Source organism: Merops nubicus, unplaced genomic scaffold (assembly GCF_000691845.1).
Source record: "Merops nubicus isolate BGI_N331 unplaced genomic scaffold, ASM69184v1 scaffold7036, whole genome shotgun sequence".
NCBI classification, from domain to species: Eukaryota; Metazoa; Chordata; class Aves; order Coraciiformes; family Meropidae; genus Merops; species Merops nubicus.
In genome coordinates this window covers 4,319-22,395 of record NW_008614251.1, presented here as the reverse complement: position 1 = coordinate 22,395, position 18,077 = coordinate 4,319, and the positions used below count along the sequence as shown (strand labels likewise).

Here is an 18,077-nt window from a genome sequence, read left to right as displayed (position 1 = left end):
TGCTGAACTGTCTGTGCTAACCAGATGTCCATGGTTATAGGTCATCATGGCTGGCAGAAAGGCCTTGCAAGTCTAAAAGACACATTAAAAAACCCTCTTTGTAACAAGACTACCAAAACTATTGCATTCCGGCTTAGGCTTCACGACCCAATTTTCTATTCAATATACAAGAAGTTCAACTGCCCTTCCATCTCTCTAAGAATTTATAAATAAGAGACAGCATCTCCTTGAATGACGGCCATCTACCTAAAGATCTATCAGCGTTAAAACCGTGTTACTAAAAGCAGCAAAGTGTGTTTTCTGTAGCTCCTGGTTCCTCACAGTTTGTATTTGAGACTATTACCAAAGGGTTGGTACACAAGAGGGAGCTAGAAGTCAACACAAGGGGAGCTCAGCTGTCTGTGAGCCCTGTTTGTTACAAACCGAAATGCCTGACAACTCCATCACCCCAGACCACCTCTCTGGGTGCTATTAACTATATAAGGAGGGCAGTGGTGTTTTATGAAGGGGAAGGGAATGAGGAAGACAAGAGTAGTAACAATTTTTTTTTTTTTTTCCCCGGGAGCTAAGATGTTCTGCAATGTCTATTTGGCTCTAGCTGTGTGTGCCTAGTACATGATTTTTTTGGCTGAGGGCCCATGGTCACTGTCGTCCTGCCCTATGTCCCTTTAGACCTGTCAAGAGGAACATCTCTCCCAGCCCCTTTGCCTCAAGTATTTGGAAGAACAATGCACTGTGGCCTGGGCAGTGGTTAGAAGATGTCTATCTGCAATGACTTTCTGACACTGCCAAGTCCACCACAAAAATATGTTTGTGCCTCCACAGATGCTACAAGCCTATCAGACAAAGCCTCTTGATGCCAGCAAACACTGGGAGCAGGAAAGTCACGTGCCATCATGTCAGCACCAACTCCAGCTATGGCTGCTGCAGATAGAGCACGGGTCACGATGTGGATGCACAAGCTTTTCATTGACCAGAGTGCCCAGGTAGATGTGTGTCAATTTGGTGTGGCTTATATTATAAGATGATTAAAAAAATGTATCTTCCTCCATTCAAGGCCTCTCCTATCTCTGTTCCAAATTGGGTTCCTCAGGTAGGTGCCACCATGGTGATTTTCACGCTAAAATACTTGCCTGTACCTTTCGGTCACTCAGAAGAGGAAAAATACTTTACCCAGACTTGAGAGAAGAAGTTGGTTCTTAAGGTCTTTTCAAAATCTGCATCTGGAATGTCAAGGAACTTTTTCCCAAGTAATATGCCAGCGTTATTGATTAGAATAGTAACATCTCCAACTTCTTCTCTAACCTGAGTAAGAAAAGGATAAACAGAAGGCTTTAGAAAGTACCCATGCCTTTTATGCTTCATTTATGAACACATTTAGTGATACTTGCAATAGTTTATATCTCTGCTGGAAACACAAGTATGTAAGAACTATCATATCAAAGATCCAGCAGATCATCAGATCAAAGGTCCATCTGGTCCCATTGCCTTCATTTCACGGTGGAAAGAAATTCAAAAAGGACCAGGCCTCTAAGGTATACGCCTCAACTTTTCTGACTCTGCAGCTTAGGATCTTCCTGAGAGAATTAGGGTATCTAGTTTTTTTGTTTTTTTGTTTTTTTTTTAAATATATCACCATGCTTTCCGCCCCAGCCCCAGCCCCAAGAATTTGTGCGATTGCCTCCTGAACTCCAGAGTACTTTTGGTTTCCACAGGAACCTAAGGTAATGAGTTACAAAGCTTTAGGGTTCCCTATGAGCATGCTTTAATTGCAGCCTTTTCCAGATCATTTCTGTAGAACAGGAAAGAATTCAGCATGGATTCCCGAGTGATACCAATCCTTTGGGTATAGAAGCATGTGTGATGATACAGAATCATAGGCTGGCTTGGGTTGGAAGGGACCTTAAATATCATCTAGTTCCAGCTCCCCCGCCCTAGGCAGGGAAAACTTCCCCCACAACCAGGTGTAAGGGCTCTCCCTAGACCAGGTTGCTCAAAGCCTCATCCAGCCTGGGCTTGAAAACTTCCAGGGAGGGGGCATCCACAAATTCTCTGCTCAACCTGTGCCATTGTCTCATCACACTCACAGTGAGGAATTTCTTCCCTGAATCTAATCTAAATCTACCCTCTTCCAGTTTGAAACTGTTACTTCTTGTCCTATCTCTACACTTCCTGACAAAGGTCCCCTCTCCCACTTCCTTGTAAGTCCCTTTTAAGTACTGGAAGGCCACTATAAGGCCTCCGTGGAGCCTTCTTTTCTCCAGGCTGAGCAACCCCAGCTCTCTGAGCCTGTACTCATAGAAAAGGTGCTACAGCCCCTGATCATCTTTGTGGCCCACGTCTGGCCATGCTCCAATTGATCCATGTCTTTCTTACACTGGGGGCCCCAGAGCTGGACACAGAATACCAGGTGGGTCTCACAAGAGCAGAGCAGAGGGACAGAATCACCTCCCTCAACCTGCTGGCCACTCTTTTGATGAAGCCCAGGAATAGGTGTAAGAGATATAAATAGATAGACAACATCTCCTGGAGAGCAGACCAAAATCACCATTAGCTCCATCTGAGTTTGTTATAAAAAGATTTTATTCCATGATTTGGATTTTTATCAAGGCAAATGGCCAAGACTTACTTATTGTGTTAAGAATCAAAGTCAGTGCAGAGATCTCTGTGCTAGAGGGAACTGTCTTTGGTGTCTCAAAACCTACAGAATGACTACAAAACCATAAAAATCCCAGATATGCAGCTGTCTGGAAGCTTTTAAATAGGTGCTTGGTTGTGATGCCCCAACATTTAACCTTCCTTTGGCTCTCTGAGGGAACCTTAGCATTCACCTGTTATATATCTAATACCTCTTATAGCAAAACACTCCCCATGCATTTCTAGCTCATCAGATCCATACCTGATTCCCTTCAGAATTCCCAGGTGGGCACTAATGATCCTGAAAGATCAGTTGCTTTTCAATTTACCAGTTTATTCTACAGTCTCTTTTTTAGGGATTTCAATGATCTGATTTGATTCCTAGAAAGAAAGCTTCTGTTGTAGGAATATACTTTGGTTTTTCTGCAGTGAATATACCAAATAAAACCAATTAATTTAACTTTTCTGCTATCCCTCTATCTTCTGTGTCTAAGCTCAAGACTTTTCATGTTACCAGTTAAAAAGCTGCAGGTATTTTGAAGAGTAGAGGTGGATCCTAGCTGAAAAAAACCTTGATCTAAAAGAATCTCTGTCTCCACCATGACTGTTGAATTCATGCAAATACCTACAAAGATGTTGGTATTAACAATAATTAAGCATCTTAACAGCAATTCCTGAATACTAAACAACTCTTTGACTTTCTGCTGTGCACTTCAGAACACTCTTTGCTGATCTCGACACAGCAGATTCTGCAGGCTGGAGCCTTGTGGCTGATTCAGTTAATGTGTTTGGAGATTGAGAATTACCTGAGTGCACATAACAAACATTTTAACTCTGTTAAACTAAGAATGAACAAAAAATTTCAAAATGTTCAGCATTGACAGGAAAGCCCAACAGAAATTACTTACATAAGCTTAAACTAATACTTTGGCGTGTCTTTGCAAGAAGCAGATAGAATTTATGGGAATAGGGATTTAATGGCAACTTAAAATGTTATTTTTGAAAAAAAGATTTGCTCTTGGTAAATTCTAAAGTGAGCTTTTTCCTTGTAAAAAGGAGATTCTAGAAGAATTGCTGTCGATTTATAGTAACATTCCAAAAGAGAATCAGGTACCACATTTGAAGTACTGACCACAAGTTGCTCAGACTAATTTTTCACCTTGCTGGGAAGTGGTAACAGATAGTAAGATTGTTGAAATTACTGGGATGCCTAATTGTAGGAATTGTCGTCAGTGCCTCACACGGTGAGGAGCGCATCATCTGTATTGCTCAAGTAATTGGCAAAGATCATCCTCCTTGAACATTGTGTCTTGGGTCAGCAGAGGTCAGAACACTCGACAACTTGCTCATCTCTGCAGAAATACTGTTATGGTTCAATATCTCCTCTCTATCACTGTCCAAGTAGAACTATGATGCCGCTTGTGGTTCTTAACATCTAGCACCAGTGGCCCTAAATGAAATTTTTTTTTTTTTCTGTGCACTGTTAGTTGTCTGTGCCCCAAATGCTGCTAACAAGTATGGGTAAAATAATACCTTGCTGTCTACAGGGAGGAGAATTGTGGTTCCAGATACTTACAGATCCTGAATTCAACTTACCCTTCAGAAGTAATTTTCATCCGGAACATTTCTTGAGGAAAAACACTTATTTCAAACTTCCATAGCCGTGTTCAGAACGAATTAAACTATTTTTGTTAAAATTAAAAGCAACAACCACAAAACAAAGAGCACCCCCGAACACCACATAGAAAAGGAATGTTACATTTCAAGGCTATTCCAAAACAATCTGTCAACATAAACGTGTAATGAAACATTTTAGCTAATTTCTCTGATGTATGCCTTTGGACACAGAATGTCAAAGATGTCACTTGAGAGTCAGGTATATAAGTACATACACAGAGAATTTAACAGATGAAGAATTTATCCTTGGATGAAACAGCAGAGTGGCTAACTGGATTATAAGTGGGGTTATACTGGGAAATATTTTCAGGCATTACATGATGTAAGAACAAGTAAAAATTAATAATGTTTAATTTCATGTCCAGTTACTGGGCTCTGATAATAATAAAAAAGTAATAGTTTACAAAGGGTAGGTCATATCAGCAAAAAAGTGTAATTTGGAATGGAGTCCTTCTCAACCTTACTTTTCAGGTGGATTGACCAAAAAAGAAACTGAAGCTGAATCATCACTTTGACTGGAGATCTGCCACACCCTGATATTTCTGAAACCATTACACCCCACATCACCCTTACACAGAGCTACAGTTTTCTAAACAAATAGACACTGGAAATGACACCCCCTTACAATTTCCTCTGTTTTTTTAAAAAAAAAATTACTATTTATTTCTTGACATCTTAAGTTTTAAAGCCTAAACAACCTAGTACACGGAGCTAAACCTCTGCTGCATGTTTTACCATACTTTTAATCTAAAAGAAGTTACCATCTCACAATGAAGACTAGGAATGGATAAATCTTGACTGAACAGTTTAAATGTGGCTACTTTAGTGTGAACATAGTTTAAGTTCCATCTAGAAAGTACTTGTCTAAAAGACAAGATGATTACTTCCTACAAGATTACTTCCCTTTATTGAAGTTTCTAAAAAAAATAATAAAATATTCGATAGCATATATTATGAAAAAGAAGCAGATAATCAGAAGCCAAATCCAAAGCCAGAAACTGTATCTTACCTTGTCTGCTTGTTTATAGACGTCCTCCCTATTGCTGCAGTCACAGTGGTAGGCAAATACTCGTTTAGCTCCATTTTGTTCAGCTAATCTTTTTGTTTCTTGGTTGTTTTCATCATCAATATCCCAAAGAACCAAGGTTGCTCCTGAAGGAGCAAATTTTAAGGCAATCTGCCTTCCGATCCCATTTGCAGAGCCAGTAATAAGCACAATTTCCCCAGCAAAAGACTTTTTGCGTAGAGGAAATATGAATAGGATTAATTGCTCAAAAAAATAAAAAATTAGTAATTTCAGGAACTGGAGTATCTTCAGAATGCTTCTGAAGTTGAACATAATTTTGCAGGCACAAACACTTCTCTTCTGTTATACAAACCTAGAAATACAACATGTTATTTGGCCTTCAAAACACTGAGATATTGACTAAAAAAAAAAAGATTGACTTCCAAATGGTGATTTCCTTCACATTGTTCTCTACTGCTGGTACAAAATATATTCCTAAAGAATTGTTTTGTGAAAGCTGCTGGCTTCTTACGAGTAGGATTAAAGAAAATATCTTCTGCTAGACCCTACACACCTGCTGTTTCATTCCAGAGTCCTCAGCTTCCCAGATTTTTAAAAAGGTTCAGTAGCATACATTTAATAGAGTCATGGAATCATAGAATGGTTTCAGTTGGAAGGGACCTTAAAGATCATCTAGTTCCAAGCCCCCTGCCATGGGGAGGGACACCTACATGCATATTTGTGGCCATGACTATAGAGTGCTTTGTTTTCATAGCGAGGTGATACCAGATGGACAAAAAAGTATAGAAAACAGTGGTACCAACCTTAGGGAGGAAGGTGTCCCGCTCAGCAGAAAAGGGCATCTGCTGTTTCAGAAAGCAGGCAATAAGAACATTTACACACTGTAAATATTTTCCAATACTGTATGGCTGAAATCACACAAAACACTTTAATCTGAGAGCAAATTACCGTCTGCATAGAAACACGAGGCCCTTTCAGTTACAAACCTTGATTTTTATCCTGCATTTAGGCCATTCCTTTTGCAGTATTTTGGATGGTAATGGCAAGGCTCAGGAGAAGGCGCACCCACCACTGACCTGCTGGCAGCCTGGGGGGTGACTACCATCCCCCGATGGCCCCCTCCTCACCTCTCTAGCCCTATCCATCCCTCAGCAGCCACCCCCAGTCCCCACAGCCACCACTCACCCCTGGTGTCAGTTGTCCTGCACCTCTCCACTAGTCGGTGGAGATCTGGCTGCCTGTCAGTGCGGGCTGCAGGATGACCTGGTCCCGCCCTGCCCACCTCCCTGGGGTTTGGCTCAGTGCAGGACACGGGAGGTCACCTGGGGCGTGGTGGGCCTGGGGCTGGGACAAACCATCCTGCTCTAGGGAAGTGGGTGTTCGTCCTGGGTGGCTTCCCAAAGCCACCTTCTGCTCCTGTGTCATGCTGCTGCCATCGCCTTCCTGAGCCACGATGGTGGCATCACAGGTTGGCACCTTGCTTAGGACATGAGGAATGACCTGGACAAGGACCTGAAGAGCAAGTGCTCTTTCCTTCCTCTGCTGCTGCTTTAGTGAAGTTGTGAAGTTAAACAGTTCAGACTTGATATCATAAATCACTGTTCTCCAGGCTACCTGCTTGCTGGAATTAGAGTAAAAAGGGAGATGCTGACCACAGATTTTTTTTATCAGGGCCTGCTGCAACAGGACAAGGGGCGATGGTTTTAAACCAAAAAAGGGAGATTTAGACTAGATATAAGGAAGAAATTTTTCACACTGAAAGTGGTGAAACACTGGCCTGTGTTGCCCAGAGAGGTGATGGATGCTCCATCCCCAGAAACATTCCAGGTCAGGTTGGATAGGGCTCTGAGCAATCTGCTCTAGTTGAAGATGTCCTTGATGGCTGCAGGAGGGTCGGACTAGACGACCTTTAAAGGTCCCTTCCAACCCCAAACATCCTACAATTCCATGATAAATAACTCCCTATAAAACAGTGAAGCCATCTGATTATCATTTTGCATCTTCAACATGACAGTTCCAGTTCCTCGGTTTTCCATACATACATTATCCAGCTTTAAAATCACTGTCCTGCACCCTGTAGTATCAATATTTTTCCCCCAAGACTGACTAGAAAGCCGTGTTCCCCCTCAGGCCTGTAAGACTGTGTTCTTCCTGCTATGTCCTCAGCCTGTCTGAAGAGATCACTACTTATTTGTGGTACTTTGCATTTTGAATAAGTGATATGAAAAGACTTATCTTGTTTATAGGCAAGTTATAGAAGGAAAGAATTTGAATAAAGTCACTGTGTGCTCTGGTCCACACATCTATGTTCTAAACACAATTCATAGAATCCTCATCATAGAATCCTTTAGGTTGGAAGGGACCTCCAAGATCATCAAGTCCAACCATTGAGCCATTAGGGCTCTAAAGTCCTCTGCTAAAACAGATCAGAATCTGTCAGGGTTGGAAGGGACCACAAGGATCACCCAGTTCCAACCCCTCTGCCATGAGCAGGGACACCTCCCACTAGATCAGGCTGCCCAGAGCCTCATCCAGCCTGGCCTTAAAGACCTCCAGGGATGGAGGAATCATGGGGCAGTTTTCATTTTGGGTGAAATAAAATGGTAGCTCACCTAATTTGATGTAATTTACACCAAGTAATACAGTGGAAAATTCTACGCTGTTAATACTGACAATTCTATGGAAGTGAGGTACTTCCATGCACAACTAGCTGTTGCATATTCTATTCAGATGTCAGCAAAAGGTGAAGCTGAAACACACCCTCAGAGGATGAAGGCAGATCTCAAAGCCTCAATGAATCGTGTTTCCAAACAAGGTGACAGCCAATGCAAAACAGGTGGGTGAGGTAACTCCCCAGCATCTTGCTCGGTGATATGTAATTACATGGCAAAACCAGCAGATTATAGGAAGGGAAAATGATTCAGGGATGAATTCCTGGTTATGAAACAAACCAGAGGTGATACTTGACTTGATATTTGGGCACTATTTTAAGGTAAACAACATCGGTACGGAATGTTGTTGGAACCAGAACTTGGCAAGCTGCAAAGTAATCGGACCAGCTTCATTCTGGAACAGGTGCTTAGCCATGTAAACACCTAAATTCCCTGCTCTTACATTCAACTGACCTAAAGAGTTCCGTAAGTAGTTGAAATGACAATGATGATTAATAATTTACATACCTAAATTAGAGGCTTTGGTATGGTAGTGGCGGGTTTACAGCTCATTGCTAGCTTTAGGTAGAGAACGGATGAGGTACCTGACAAAGGGACTTGAGGGACACAGTAGTATTTAGGACCAGTCATGATCTGCTTACCACCAGCTAGATTTGATGGCTCCTTTAGAGACTTGTTTAGCATTTGGAAATCATGTGTATGTGTGGCTTTTTGTCACAGTTTTGTCCTGGTGTTTCAAAATGTTGAATTTTGTTGTCAGACAGAAACTTATTCTCCTGATAGCTCTATGCACAGTAACTTGTCTCTAGCCCCAAACTTACCTTTCTCTGCACTGAACTTGGCTTGTACCAAAAGCTCTGTTTCATAAGTAATAGAAAAATACAGGAGTGAAATTGTCTGCAACAACTGACTGCTCTAAAAAATTAAATAGTGCTACAGACAGAGAAGCCACACAAAGAGTTCTAGGAGAGGTATTTTTGTTGTTGACCTTCCAGTAACAAAACTTCAAATGATTTTGATTGAATATTAGGGAGATTTTCTTTACTGAGAGAGTGGTTAGGCACTGGAATGGGCTGCCCAGGGAGGTGGTAGAGTCACCATCCCTGGAGGTGTTAAAAAAATGAGTGGATGTAGCACTTGAGGCTATGGTCCAGTGGTTAGGGGAATGTTGGGAGGAAGGTTGGACTTGGTGATCCTAGAGGCCCTTTCCAACCATAGTGATTCTATGATTCTATGACTGGCACTAGTTTTACTCATAACAGAGATGTTAAATATACAAAAAAGATCAAGGTAGAAGTTAAAGGTATGCCACTAACAAGGACAAGAACAGAAATAACCACACAACTGAGAATACCTAGAAATGACAGTACACCAGCTCAAATCTACCCATGTAGGGAGGGATTAGGCTCAGGTTTTTTTCATGGTGTAAATCTTTTGTCCTCCTTGGAGCTGCCAAGGTGATAAAGATGACATAATATTTCAGTATATGTTCGTTGTGCTACACCAAATTGTCAAAATTGCCATAGGCTGTGCATAGTAAATGCAAGTATAACTAATTTTTATCTGCCTCTGGGTTGGTGGCAAAGATTAGAGTTAGAGGACTACCTCTTGCTCGCAAGCCAGAGGAACTTTTTCAGTGGTTTTGGTGGGTTACACATTGACCAGTATCTTCTTGTTACTGAGAATATGAAGAAGCTTACTTGCTGAGGTGAATGATATTGAAATGCATCTTGACCTCTAAGCTGCAGAATATACTTGAAATATATATTATTTACTAGTAATTATTATATTCCACAGCTTTTTTATAAACATTTATTATGTATCAATAACTTAATAAGGCATTCATTTACTATCACCATGTAAAACTGAAAATGCTACTGCCAAAAAGAAAGTAGATTTAGAAGAATGAGATTACTTTATTAAAGTGCTTGACACTAATTGTCTCACCAGGCAGCAGACTGGCTTGTGAGTGTCTTTTTAAAACTTAATATAAACCATTAACATGCTGCAAAGAGATCTGCCAAACAAATGCTTTGATAAATACAGACAAACTAAGTGCTATTTTAATATTTCTTGACAAACGTCATTGCTGCAGACTCTAATAGTGCTTTAGATCTCTGCTGAATTTGTGGAAGAATTTTATTTCACACATTCAAATGTAGTTTGATGTTGTGTCAGTGCTAACAGTTAATGTAGTTGTGCCAATCTGTGGTAATTTGTATTCATACATTTAGAGGAAATAAAATCTAAATGTGCCTATTGCCTCAAAAGGAGAACTATTTAGCACTGGTAAGGACTGGTGTGAAAAAGCAGTTCCCTGCAGATCATTGGTATTCAGTGATATTAGTGAATTGATAATATTAAATGTCCTTTATGAGTACCTGGACCAGAAGTTCATAGTGTCAGTCTCTGATACTGAATTTAGCCACCTGGTTGATATGTTCCAATGTGGGACACAAGATGAGATGTGGGAATCCCTTATTCCACAGGATATTCAACAACCTGAATTCTCCAGCCCTACTTTAACAATTTTAACTTTCAGAAAGGCAGGGCAAGCTCAAATTGTCTCCTAAATGTCTGTGTCAGAACATACTTTTGACTCATCAGGCTCAAAGAGGTCAGTCTGAAATCTCACCAGATAGCTAGGACTTAAGCTAAGTGAAATCAAAGTATTGGTTTTATTAATTCATCAGAAGGAAACTAAATCCTCAGCACAAACTTAATATAACCGTTGGACCTGTGCATATTCTTTCTAACATTTTTAGCCAAAACTCAGGCCTACAATGGAACACCCAGGAGGGAACACACTTTGCAGTGAACCTGTCATTCTACCTCAAGGTGAAGCTGATCAGGGATGTGAGGGAAGTGGCTATACACCCTATAGATGAAGGGGAAAAGGAGTTCCAGTTCACAAAACTTGGTTCTTGTATTCTGAATCAAAGCATGAATTGCTTTCTTTCCAAGGAATAGTAGGAAGAAGAAAGGATCTCATTTTCTATGTTTTTTTCTTCTCTGATCCCTGCAGCTCAGATCCCTACAGCTATGTAGGCCTGTGTATGCCACACCCATCTTCAATGCTGTGGCTTATCTTCATCTAACCCTGCAGGTGCTTGATGTTCTGTCAGTTGGTTATTACAATGGACAACATTTGTCAATTGGCAATTACAATGGACAACACTTTCATGCCTGAGCAGGTTCTTGGAGTACAATGCCTAGCCAACACCAGGTTTGTACTTCTTGTAATCCGGTGGTATCCAGTTGTGGTAACTATGACAGTACAGTCATATCTGGCATAAATTTTGGAGGGCACAAGTTCTTGTCCACTGTTTCACTCCAAGGAAAACACACAGCTGATGGTACCATTCCTGAGGAAGAGGACACAAAGCACAGAGCCTGCTGTTACTGTGCCTAAAGACACTGAAGGATTTAAGCTGCAGAACCTCAAATCCCTAGAAACGTGTATCTTCTGGGAAAAGCTACTGTTGACTGTGCTCTTCACAAGACAAAAGCCAGAAATCTTGGAGTCAGGTTTAGGCAAATGAGTAGAGGACAAAATCATAGCTTTCTCTTGTAAGTAGGCAGGTCCAAAAGAAAACTGGCATTCACTTCCCAAGGTGAAATGTTCATATTCCCTAGAGGATGCTGGGGAGGAGAATGAAGTCTTCTGTAAGTTAGTCAAACATACAAACCCTTTTCTTATCTAGTCTGACCAGTTCTTTCTGTCAAACAGCATTCCCTATCTCCCAATTAACTGAGAAGACTATGAAACAACTTATTCTTTCTTTAACCCTTTTCAGCTTGAATGATAAGCAGTTGAGCCATTTCACTATCTTGGGTTGTTTATCTCATAGAATCATAAAATGGTTTGAGTTGGAAGGTGAAGTGCTGGGGTCTGAACCCCAAGGCCTGAATCGAAGTTGACAGATGGATGATTGTTACAAACAGAGGATTTTTTCAGTAACAGGAGAAACCTTCCTCTTGGGTTTCTCTCAAAGCCTGGCCAAGCTTAGGTGAAAACCAATTAGGAAGTTAACACCAGGTGTCCTGCCTTTGAAGTTAGTAGTGTAGGAGCTGGTTCTGCTTGAGGTGAGCTTAGGAAGTCTGCCTATGTAGTGGATGTGTGTGTAGGGCTTCCCAGTTGTTCACTACAACCAGAGCTCCTGGCAATGGCAGGACAGGATTGGGAGCTGGATAGAACAAGGATGGTGTGGCTGATGGTGCATCTCCTTGGCAAGTACTGTGGTGGTTTTTGTGTGATTGGACTTTTGGCTTGGCTTATTCCTTTCTCCTTTACTAGATTTCTGGTTTGGTTTACTCATTCATTGGTTACGTCATCTACTGTGAGTAGCTCTATTGATCTGTTTGTTCCCACTGTTGTCCACCATATCATATTTTATTCTCTATTTCCTGGAATCGGATGGTAAATCTACACCTGTTTTCTGCTGATAGCTATATCCTTTACGTTGGCCAACATAATTGGCAAAACAGAAGGGATCTGAAAGATCATCGTATTCCAACCCCCTGCCATAGGCAGGGACACCTCCCATTAGGCCAGGTTGCTTAAAGCCCTTTCACTTCTAGAGGTGAGGAGGCATCCACAGCTTCTCTGGGAACCTGTTCCCGTGTCTCATCACCCTCACAGTAAAGTATTTCTTCCTTATATCTAACCTAAATCTACCCTGTTTCACTTTGAAACTGTTACTTTTTCCTGTCACTACACATCCTGATAGAGTCCCTCCCCAATTTCCCTGTAAGGCCCCTTTAAGTACTGGAAGGCCACTATAAGATCTCTGTGGAGTCTTCTCTTCTTCAGACTGAACAACCCCAGATCTCTCAGCCTGTCCTGATAGGGGAGGTGCTATAGCCCCCTGATCAGCTTCATGGTCCTCCTGTGGACCTGCTTGAGCAGGTCCATGCTTTCTTATGCTGGGGGCCCCAGAGTTGAATGAAGTACTCCAGGTACTCCAGAGTAGACAGGGAGAGTCATCTGCCTTAACCTAATGGCCACACTTGTGTGGACTAACAATGCCAGTGAACCACAGAAGATCTCAAAGCTCTGCAGGAATTGGACGGGTAGGTGTCCTGGTAGTGAAGGATATTATTCAGAAAATTATTTCTTCTAAGCATTTCTCTTTACCTACTGTTATGCCTGTTAACTTTACCTTGGGTTAAGGTTAGTTGGTGATTTAATCACTCTTTTCATTAAGATACTGAGAAAACTGAGTAATGATAGTATTCACATTTACATGCAGCAGGTAGGGCCAGCATGCTGCCATCTTTTTTGGCCAGGTCTCACTTTAGCCTTTTGGGGGCCCACAAGGATTGGTGCTGGGACAGTGAAGCTTAGTATGTTTAAAAGACATTTGCAGGTGCTATATGTTGTAAATGGTCATGATGCTGTGAACAGATCCATTTTATGGAGTGATGTTAAAACTCCTTGAGTCTAAAGTATATCCAAAGAATTCAGAGGGAAAAGCTATTACTTCTGAATCTCTTAATCCATCTTGGGATCCCTGCTCAAGTAATTTTTGTCTCATTTACTACAGGGAAACTCAGTGTGATGGATACCTGGGAGTGAAACACCTGCCCTATCTCAAGCCTGCTTATCTGCAGCTTAGTAATCTAAGTTTAGGCATGCATGGGCTCCTGTGAAAGTCCTTTGCTTTGACTAGTTTCCACTGCTGTGGTTCAGGTGGAAGCTGACAGCCTTTTTTCCTGGCTGATAGGCAAAGAGTGAGTTAATAACTTTCTGAGAATGATTTTGTCACATTAACTGTCATAGCATGACAGCTATGCTGTATTAACAACAACAAAAAAAGATAAAAAGGTTATTCTTCTATGGAATATTTTTCTAGGTGGAGAGATGTGGTGCAATCAAAATTTCAGCCCGTTTCCACCCCTTGTCTGCTAGTTATTTGCAGAGGTGAAGGTGGAAATACAGAGAAATGTGAAAGTCTCACTGTACAACCCATTTATACTGCAAATCATGATTGAAATATGCTGGTGTATATGTTCTAAGAAAGGCTTATGTGGCTTGCCTGCCTCAGCTGCTTTTATGAGAGAATTTCACCTATTATTTATATTGCTGCTACCATTGTCTTCTGTTCATGATGGAAAGAAAAAGCATTTCCCCCGAAAAGTCCTTTAGAATATATTCCAGAATTGTTGAGTTAAGATGCAGATTCTCACAGAAGTGTAGGAACAGTTTTCATAACCCAGTGTCCTGTAATTTTACATGGGTTGGAGTTGAGATGAGCTCAGACCAGAGGTGTGCACACAGATCTCAATGCATTTGGAGTGCAAGTCAATGCCCACATAAAATTTAGTGGGAAAATACAGAGTTGGTAGCATCTTCTGCAAACAGTCACTGTTGGGTTGGAGGAGACTGTTGAGAAAGGGAGTAATGACAGAAAGCCAAGAGGCAAAGGTCACGTAGAGCCCTGTGTACCTACAGACATGGATAGCTATGTGATTGTCTCCATACAAGGACGTGATGTTCCTCTCCTTGAGGAAGCCATGCAGGGCAGTGCTTTTAACACCTCATTCAGTGTACCAATGTGCTTTTCTGATGATTGTTTAACCTGGAGAGATTTCCTTCTATAGTTTCACCAAGGATTACAGTAAATGCTCACTTTAGGTAAAGTCACAACCTAATCAAACAAATTCAGCCTAAATCCCTGCTGGGCCAGTAATGATTTGTCTGTCAAATACCTCTAAGCGTTTTTGATTTCTATAGCAACAGCTAATTGGATATGCAACTGTCAGTTTAAATGCTTTAAATGAGGCTGATGGGATTAGTAATTGAATGCTTGGATTAATGATTTACAGGGTAGCTGGCTTTGCTACCCTGTTTGGTGCTCACAGCTATGTTCATGATAGGTCCCTGCCCCTGTCAGGTGGGTGGAGTACTGAGCTGTATCTGCAATAGTGTTATGTTATTAAGAAATACAGTTGTGATAGAGGTTGGATGTAATCAGTACATCCCTGTTTGTATGTACAACTGATTTTAATACTGCAGGCAGCAAATGATTATGATAAAAACATCAAAAGCAAAACACCTGAAAATAGCCAGCTTGTCTTCACGGTTAGGACTTGGAAGCGGAAGTCTCAGTCATTCTCCAATTAAATGGTTACCATTGTCTTTTAAGGTTTGAGTCAGAAAGCAAACCTTGATGCTGTGGATGGTGAAGTTATGTCCAAGACTGACTAAGGGATTTCTAGAAGAGGTGGTAGGACGGCAAAGGAAATGGAAGAGATGAAGTCTCTGCACTTCCAAAGCAGCTGCCCTTGGAGGAAGAGACCAGACTGCAAAGCCTACTCAGGGAGAGGAACCTCTTTGGTGATACTTGAATCACTCACCTTTGTGGGCACTGGGGAGAAGCATGGAAGTTTTAAGATCTCACCTTTTAGAACACATTTCAGTGTTTTAAACAGACAGAATTATGGTACGTTCCTTGGGGTTGCCCAGGAACATCACTGAAAATAAGATGGGTTTCAGGGCCAGCTAAACCATACCAGGAATTTCTTCATTCTCAAAGCAACCTAGGATCAGGAAACTTAACCATTCACTTGCCCTTTAAGTTCCAAATGCTGGAATGCCCCTGTTGTTGTAAGAAGGGATCTCACTGTTTGTGTCCAGCTGAGCTCTGCAGTACTTGAGGAGGAAGGCTGTGAAAAAAACTGTGGCACTGAGATGTTTACATAAATTGTAGAGTGGAGTGATGGATTTGTCTTTTTGCCTTATATGCAGGCCTCCAAAACTATCCTTAATGACAGAGAGGCCCTTATACACCATCCATTGAATCTTTGGTTCTTGTTAATTAAGTTCCCTTCAGAATTAAAATTCTGAAAAAAAAAAAAATAAAAATCAAACCACCAAACTAAAACCCAGTGCATATTTAGAGTCTATGTTGAACACAGTTTAATAATACTTACTTCAGTATATTAAATTAGAGCCTGTTTCTGTTCTTATAAAGCTTCTATCTTGGGAAACGTTATGTGAAGCAGCTAACAATATTTATGTTATAATTACCTGTATTTATGGTATGGTTATAAACAATTATAAAGTAAATTGTTATAATTATTTAGACATAATTACAAAATAATTATTGTAATAATAATTTTGCAGTTATTTGTATTTATTATATATCATTCTACATATTAATTTACCACAAGAAAAACCCAGGAAACTCAAAGTTCTGCTCTGCATATTTCAGCTTGTAAAATATGCTGAGTTCTTCTGAGATGTGGGAATGGCTTTAAGACCTTGCCTCATTATTTGAAGATTTAAGCTTAGGTTTTCAGGCCGAGCTGCAGCTGCATGCAGTTTGGTATTCAGAAATCATTGTATTCATCAGCTTCTCTCTCCCTCATGATCTGCTCCTGTATATGAATTTTATTTTGTTCAGGAAATATTTTTTTATCTCCTTCTTTCCTCTAATTAGTTCTTATTAAGCCAAACTCATCCTTGCCTAGCCTCAACTAGACTATCTTTTTCTTCCTTTTGTTCCTAATGCAGAGGCATTAATCTCAGTCTAGACCCTTCCAGCACTTATTGTTCACATTCATTTTTTTGTTATGCCTGTTCAGTACACAAAACTGATAAAATACTTGAACCTGCTTTGGCAAGGGAGGTTGGACTAGATGATCTCCAGAGATCCCTTCCAACCCCTGCCATTCTCTGATTCTGTAGCTTGATCATACTGGAATATTGGTTGCCCTGTAAAAAAGCCAAGCCAATGATAAAAGTCAGGGAAAGGAAATGAAGAAACTGTTTGTTGGTCTCAGGATGGCATTTTTTCCTTCAGAATACTCTTGCAGTAAATTTTCTTTCCACACATGAGACTTTCCCCCTATTCTGCTTTTATTTATATAAAGCAATACAGCTGTTTCAATAACCTTCTGTTGAAGTGACAGTCCTAGGAATGTATTGTAAGATGAAAGTTAGGGGGCTCTTTCAGAACCTGGACCAAGAGTGAGATGCCCTTTCTCATCTCCAAGCCCAGTAGATCCCATCTTCAACCTTAGTTTTGATTTGTGATTTAATCAAGTGGACTTTGGGAAACATTGCTGGATTCACTGGCACATTTTGAGCTGCTTTCATCTGATATGTTCGTTACTGAGAATGTTAGAACACTTCAGGGTTAGAGAGCCCCTGAGTGATGGCATAACTGAAAGTCATAAGGAATTTCACATCAGCAGAAGAAATCAGGTCTTACTCTGAATTCACATTTTCAATTATAATTATTAAAGCAAGGAAGTGTCTGACTGGAGAGGCTTTCAATTATAAAGGAAGGAATGAGGACTACTCAGCTTTCCTGAAGTCACATCCCCCTTCCATCGCCAGGGCTATCTGCCTTGGAAGGGACATACTCCTTTGTTTTCCTTGCCCCCACTCCTGTTTTAGGTTGCATGCATGTATCCCAGTTTTAGATGTTAGGTCCCATCAAGTCCTTTTTTATTACTATATAAATTGATATAAATGGGAAGGTTTAGTAGATCAAAACACTTCATTCTGAAAGGTATATACTAAGTCTTTAGAGCTTTGGGAGTTTTATTCCTCATAAAATCACCAATTTTTTGTGAACTGCAATGGATGGGTGGTAGAACATTTGCATGAAGTACAGCAATGCTTGTTTTGGTTAGAAGGCTGTCAAAGGGCTCTCTCACTAAGGTAGAGGTAAGTTTAGGGAAAAGCAAACAAGTGTTGAAGTTAAGGGTTAAGCATACAACTGCACAGTCACATTTTTGAAGCAAACCTGTTGCTGATGCCTGCATCCCGTGATGGCTTTGTGCTGCTGAGCAGGCTCAGTGTGTGCAGCCCAAGGTCCTTGTGGATGAAACCACTCAGATGGTGTTCTCTAGGAGCCTGACTGATGTCCTCCAGCCACTAGTTGGCAGGTGCTACAGGGGAAAGCATGGGAAGAAGACTTTTCCTGCAGCTGGTGGCATCCCTAGAAAGGTGATAGGGAACACAGCTAAATCCTGTAAAGGCCATGGAACTTTTATGGGCTTCTGTATTTTCTGCCTTTTAAAATTCGGTATCATCAATTCTGTGTCAGCAG

At 40.9% G+C, this 18,077-nt stretch overlaps 1 protein-coding gene across 1 annotated transcript in view; it reads right to left on the bottom strand.

Moving 5' to 3' along the window:
* Positions 1-5,653, bottom strand: part of SDR16C5 (short chain dehydrogenase/reductase family 16C, member 5) — an 8,406-nt gene extending 2,753 nt beyond the window's left edge. Inside the window, exons 1-3 of the mRNA XM_008942155.1 lie at positions 5,324-5,653; positions 1,174-1,305; positions 9-72 (exon numbers count right to left, since the gene is read on the bottom strand). Of these exons, the coding sequence (XP_008940403.1) occupies positions 9-72; positions 1,174-1,305; positions 5,324-5,653 (526 nt within the window). The remainder of the gene's footprint in view (positions 1-8; positions 73-1,173; positions 1,306-5,323) is intronic.
* Between the last annotated feature and the right edge of the window lie 12,424 nt (positions 5,654-18,077).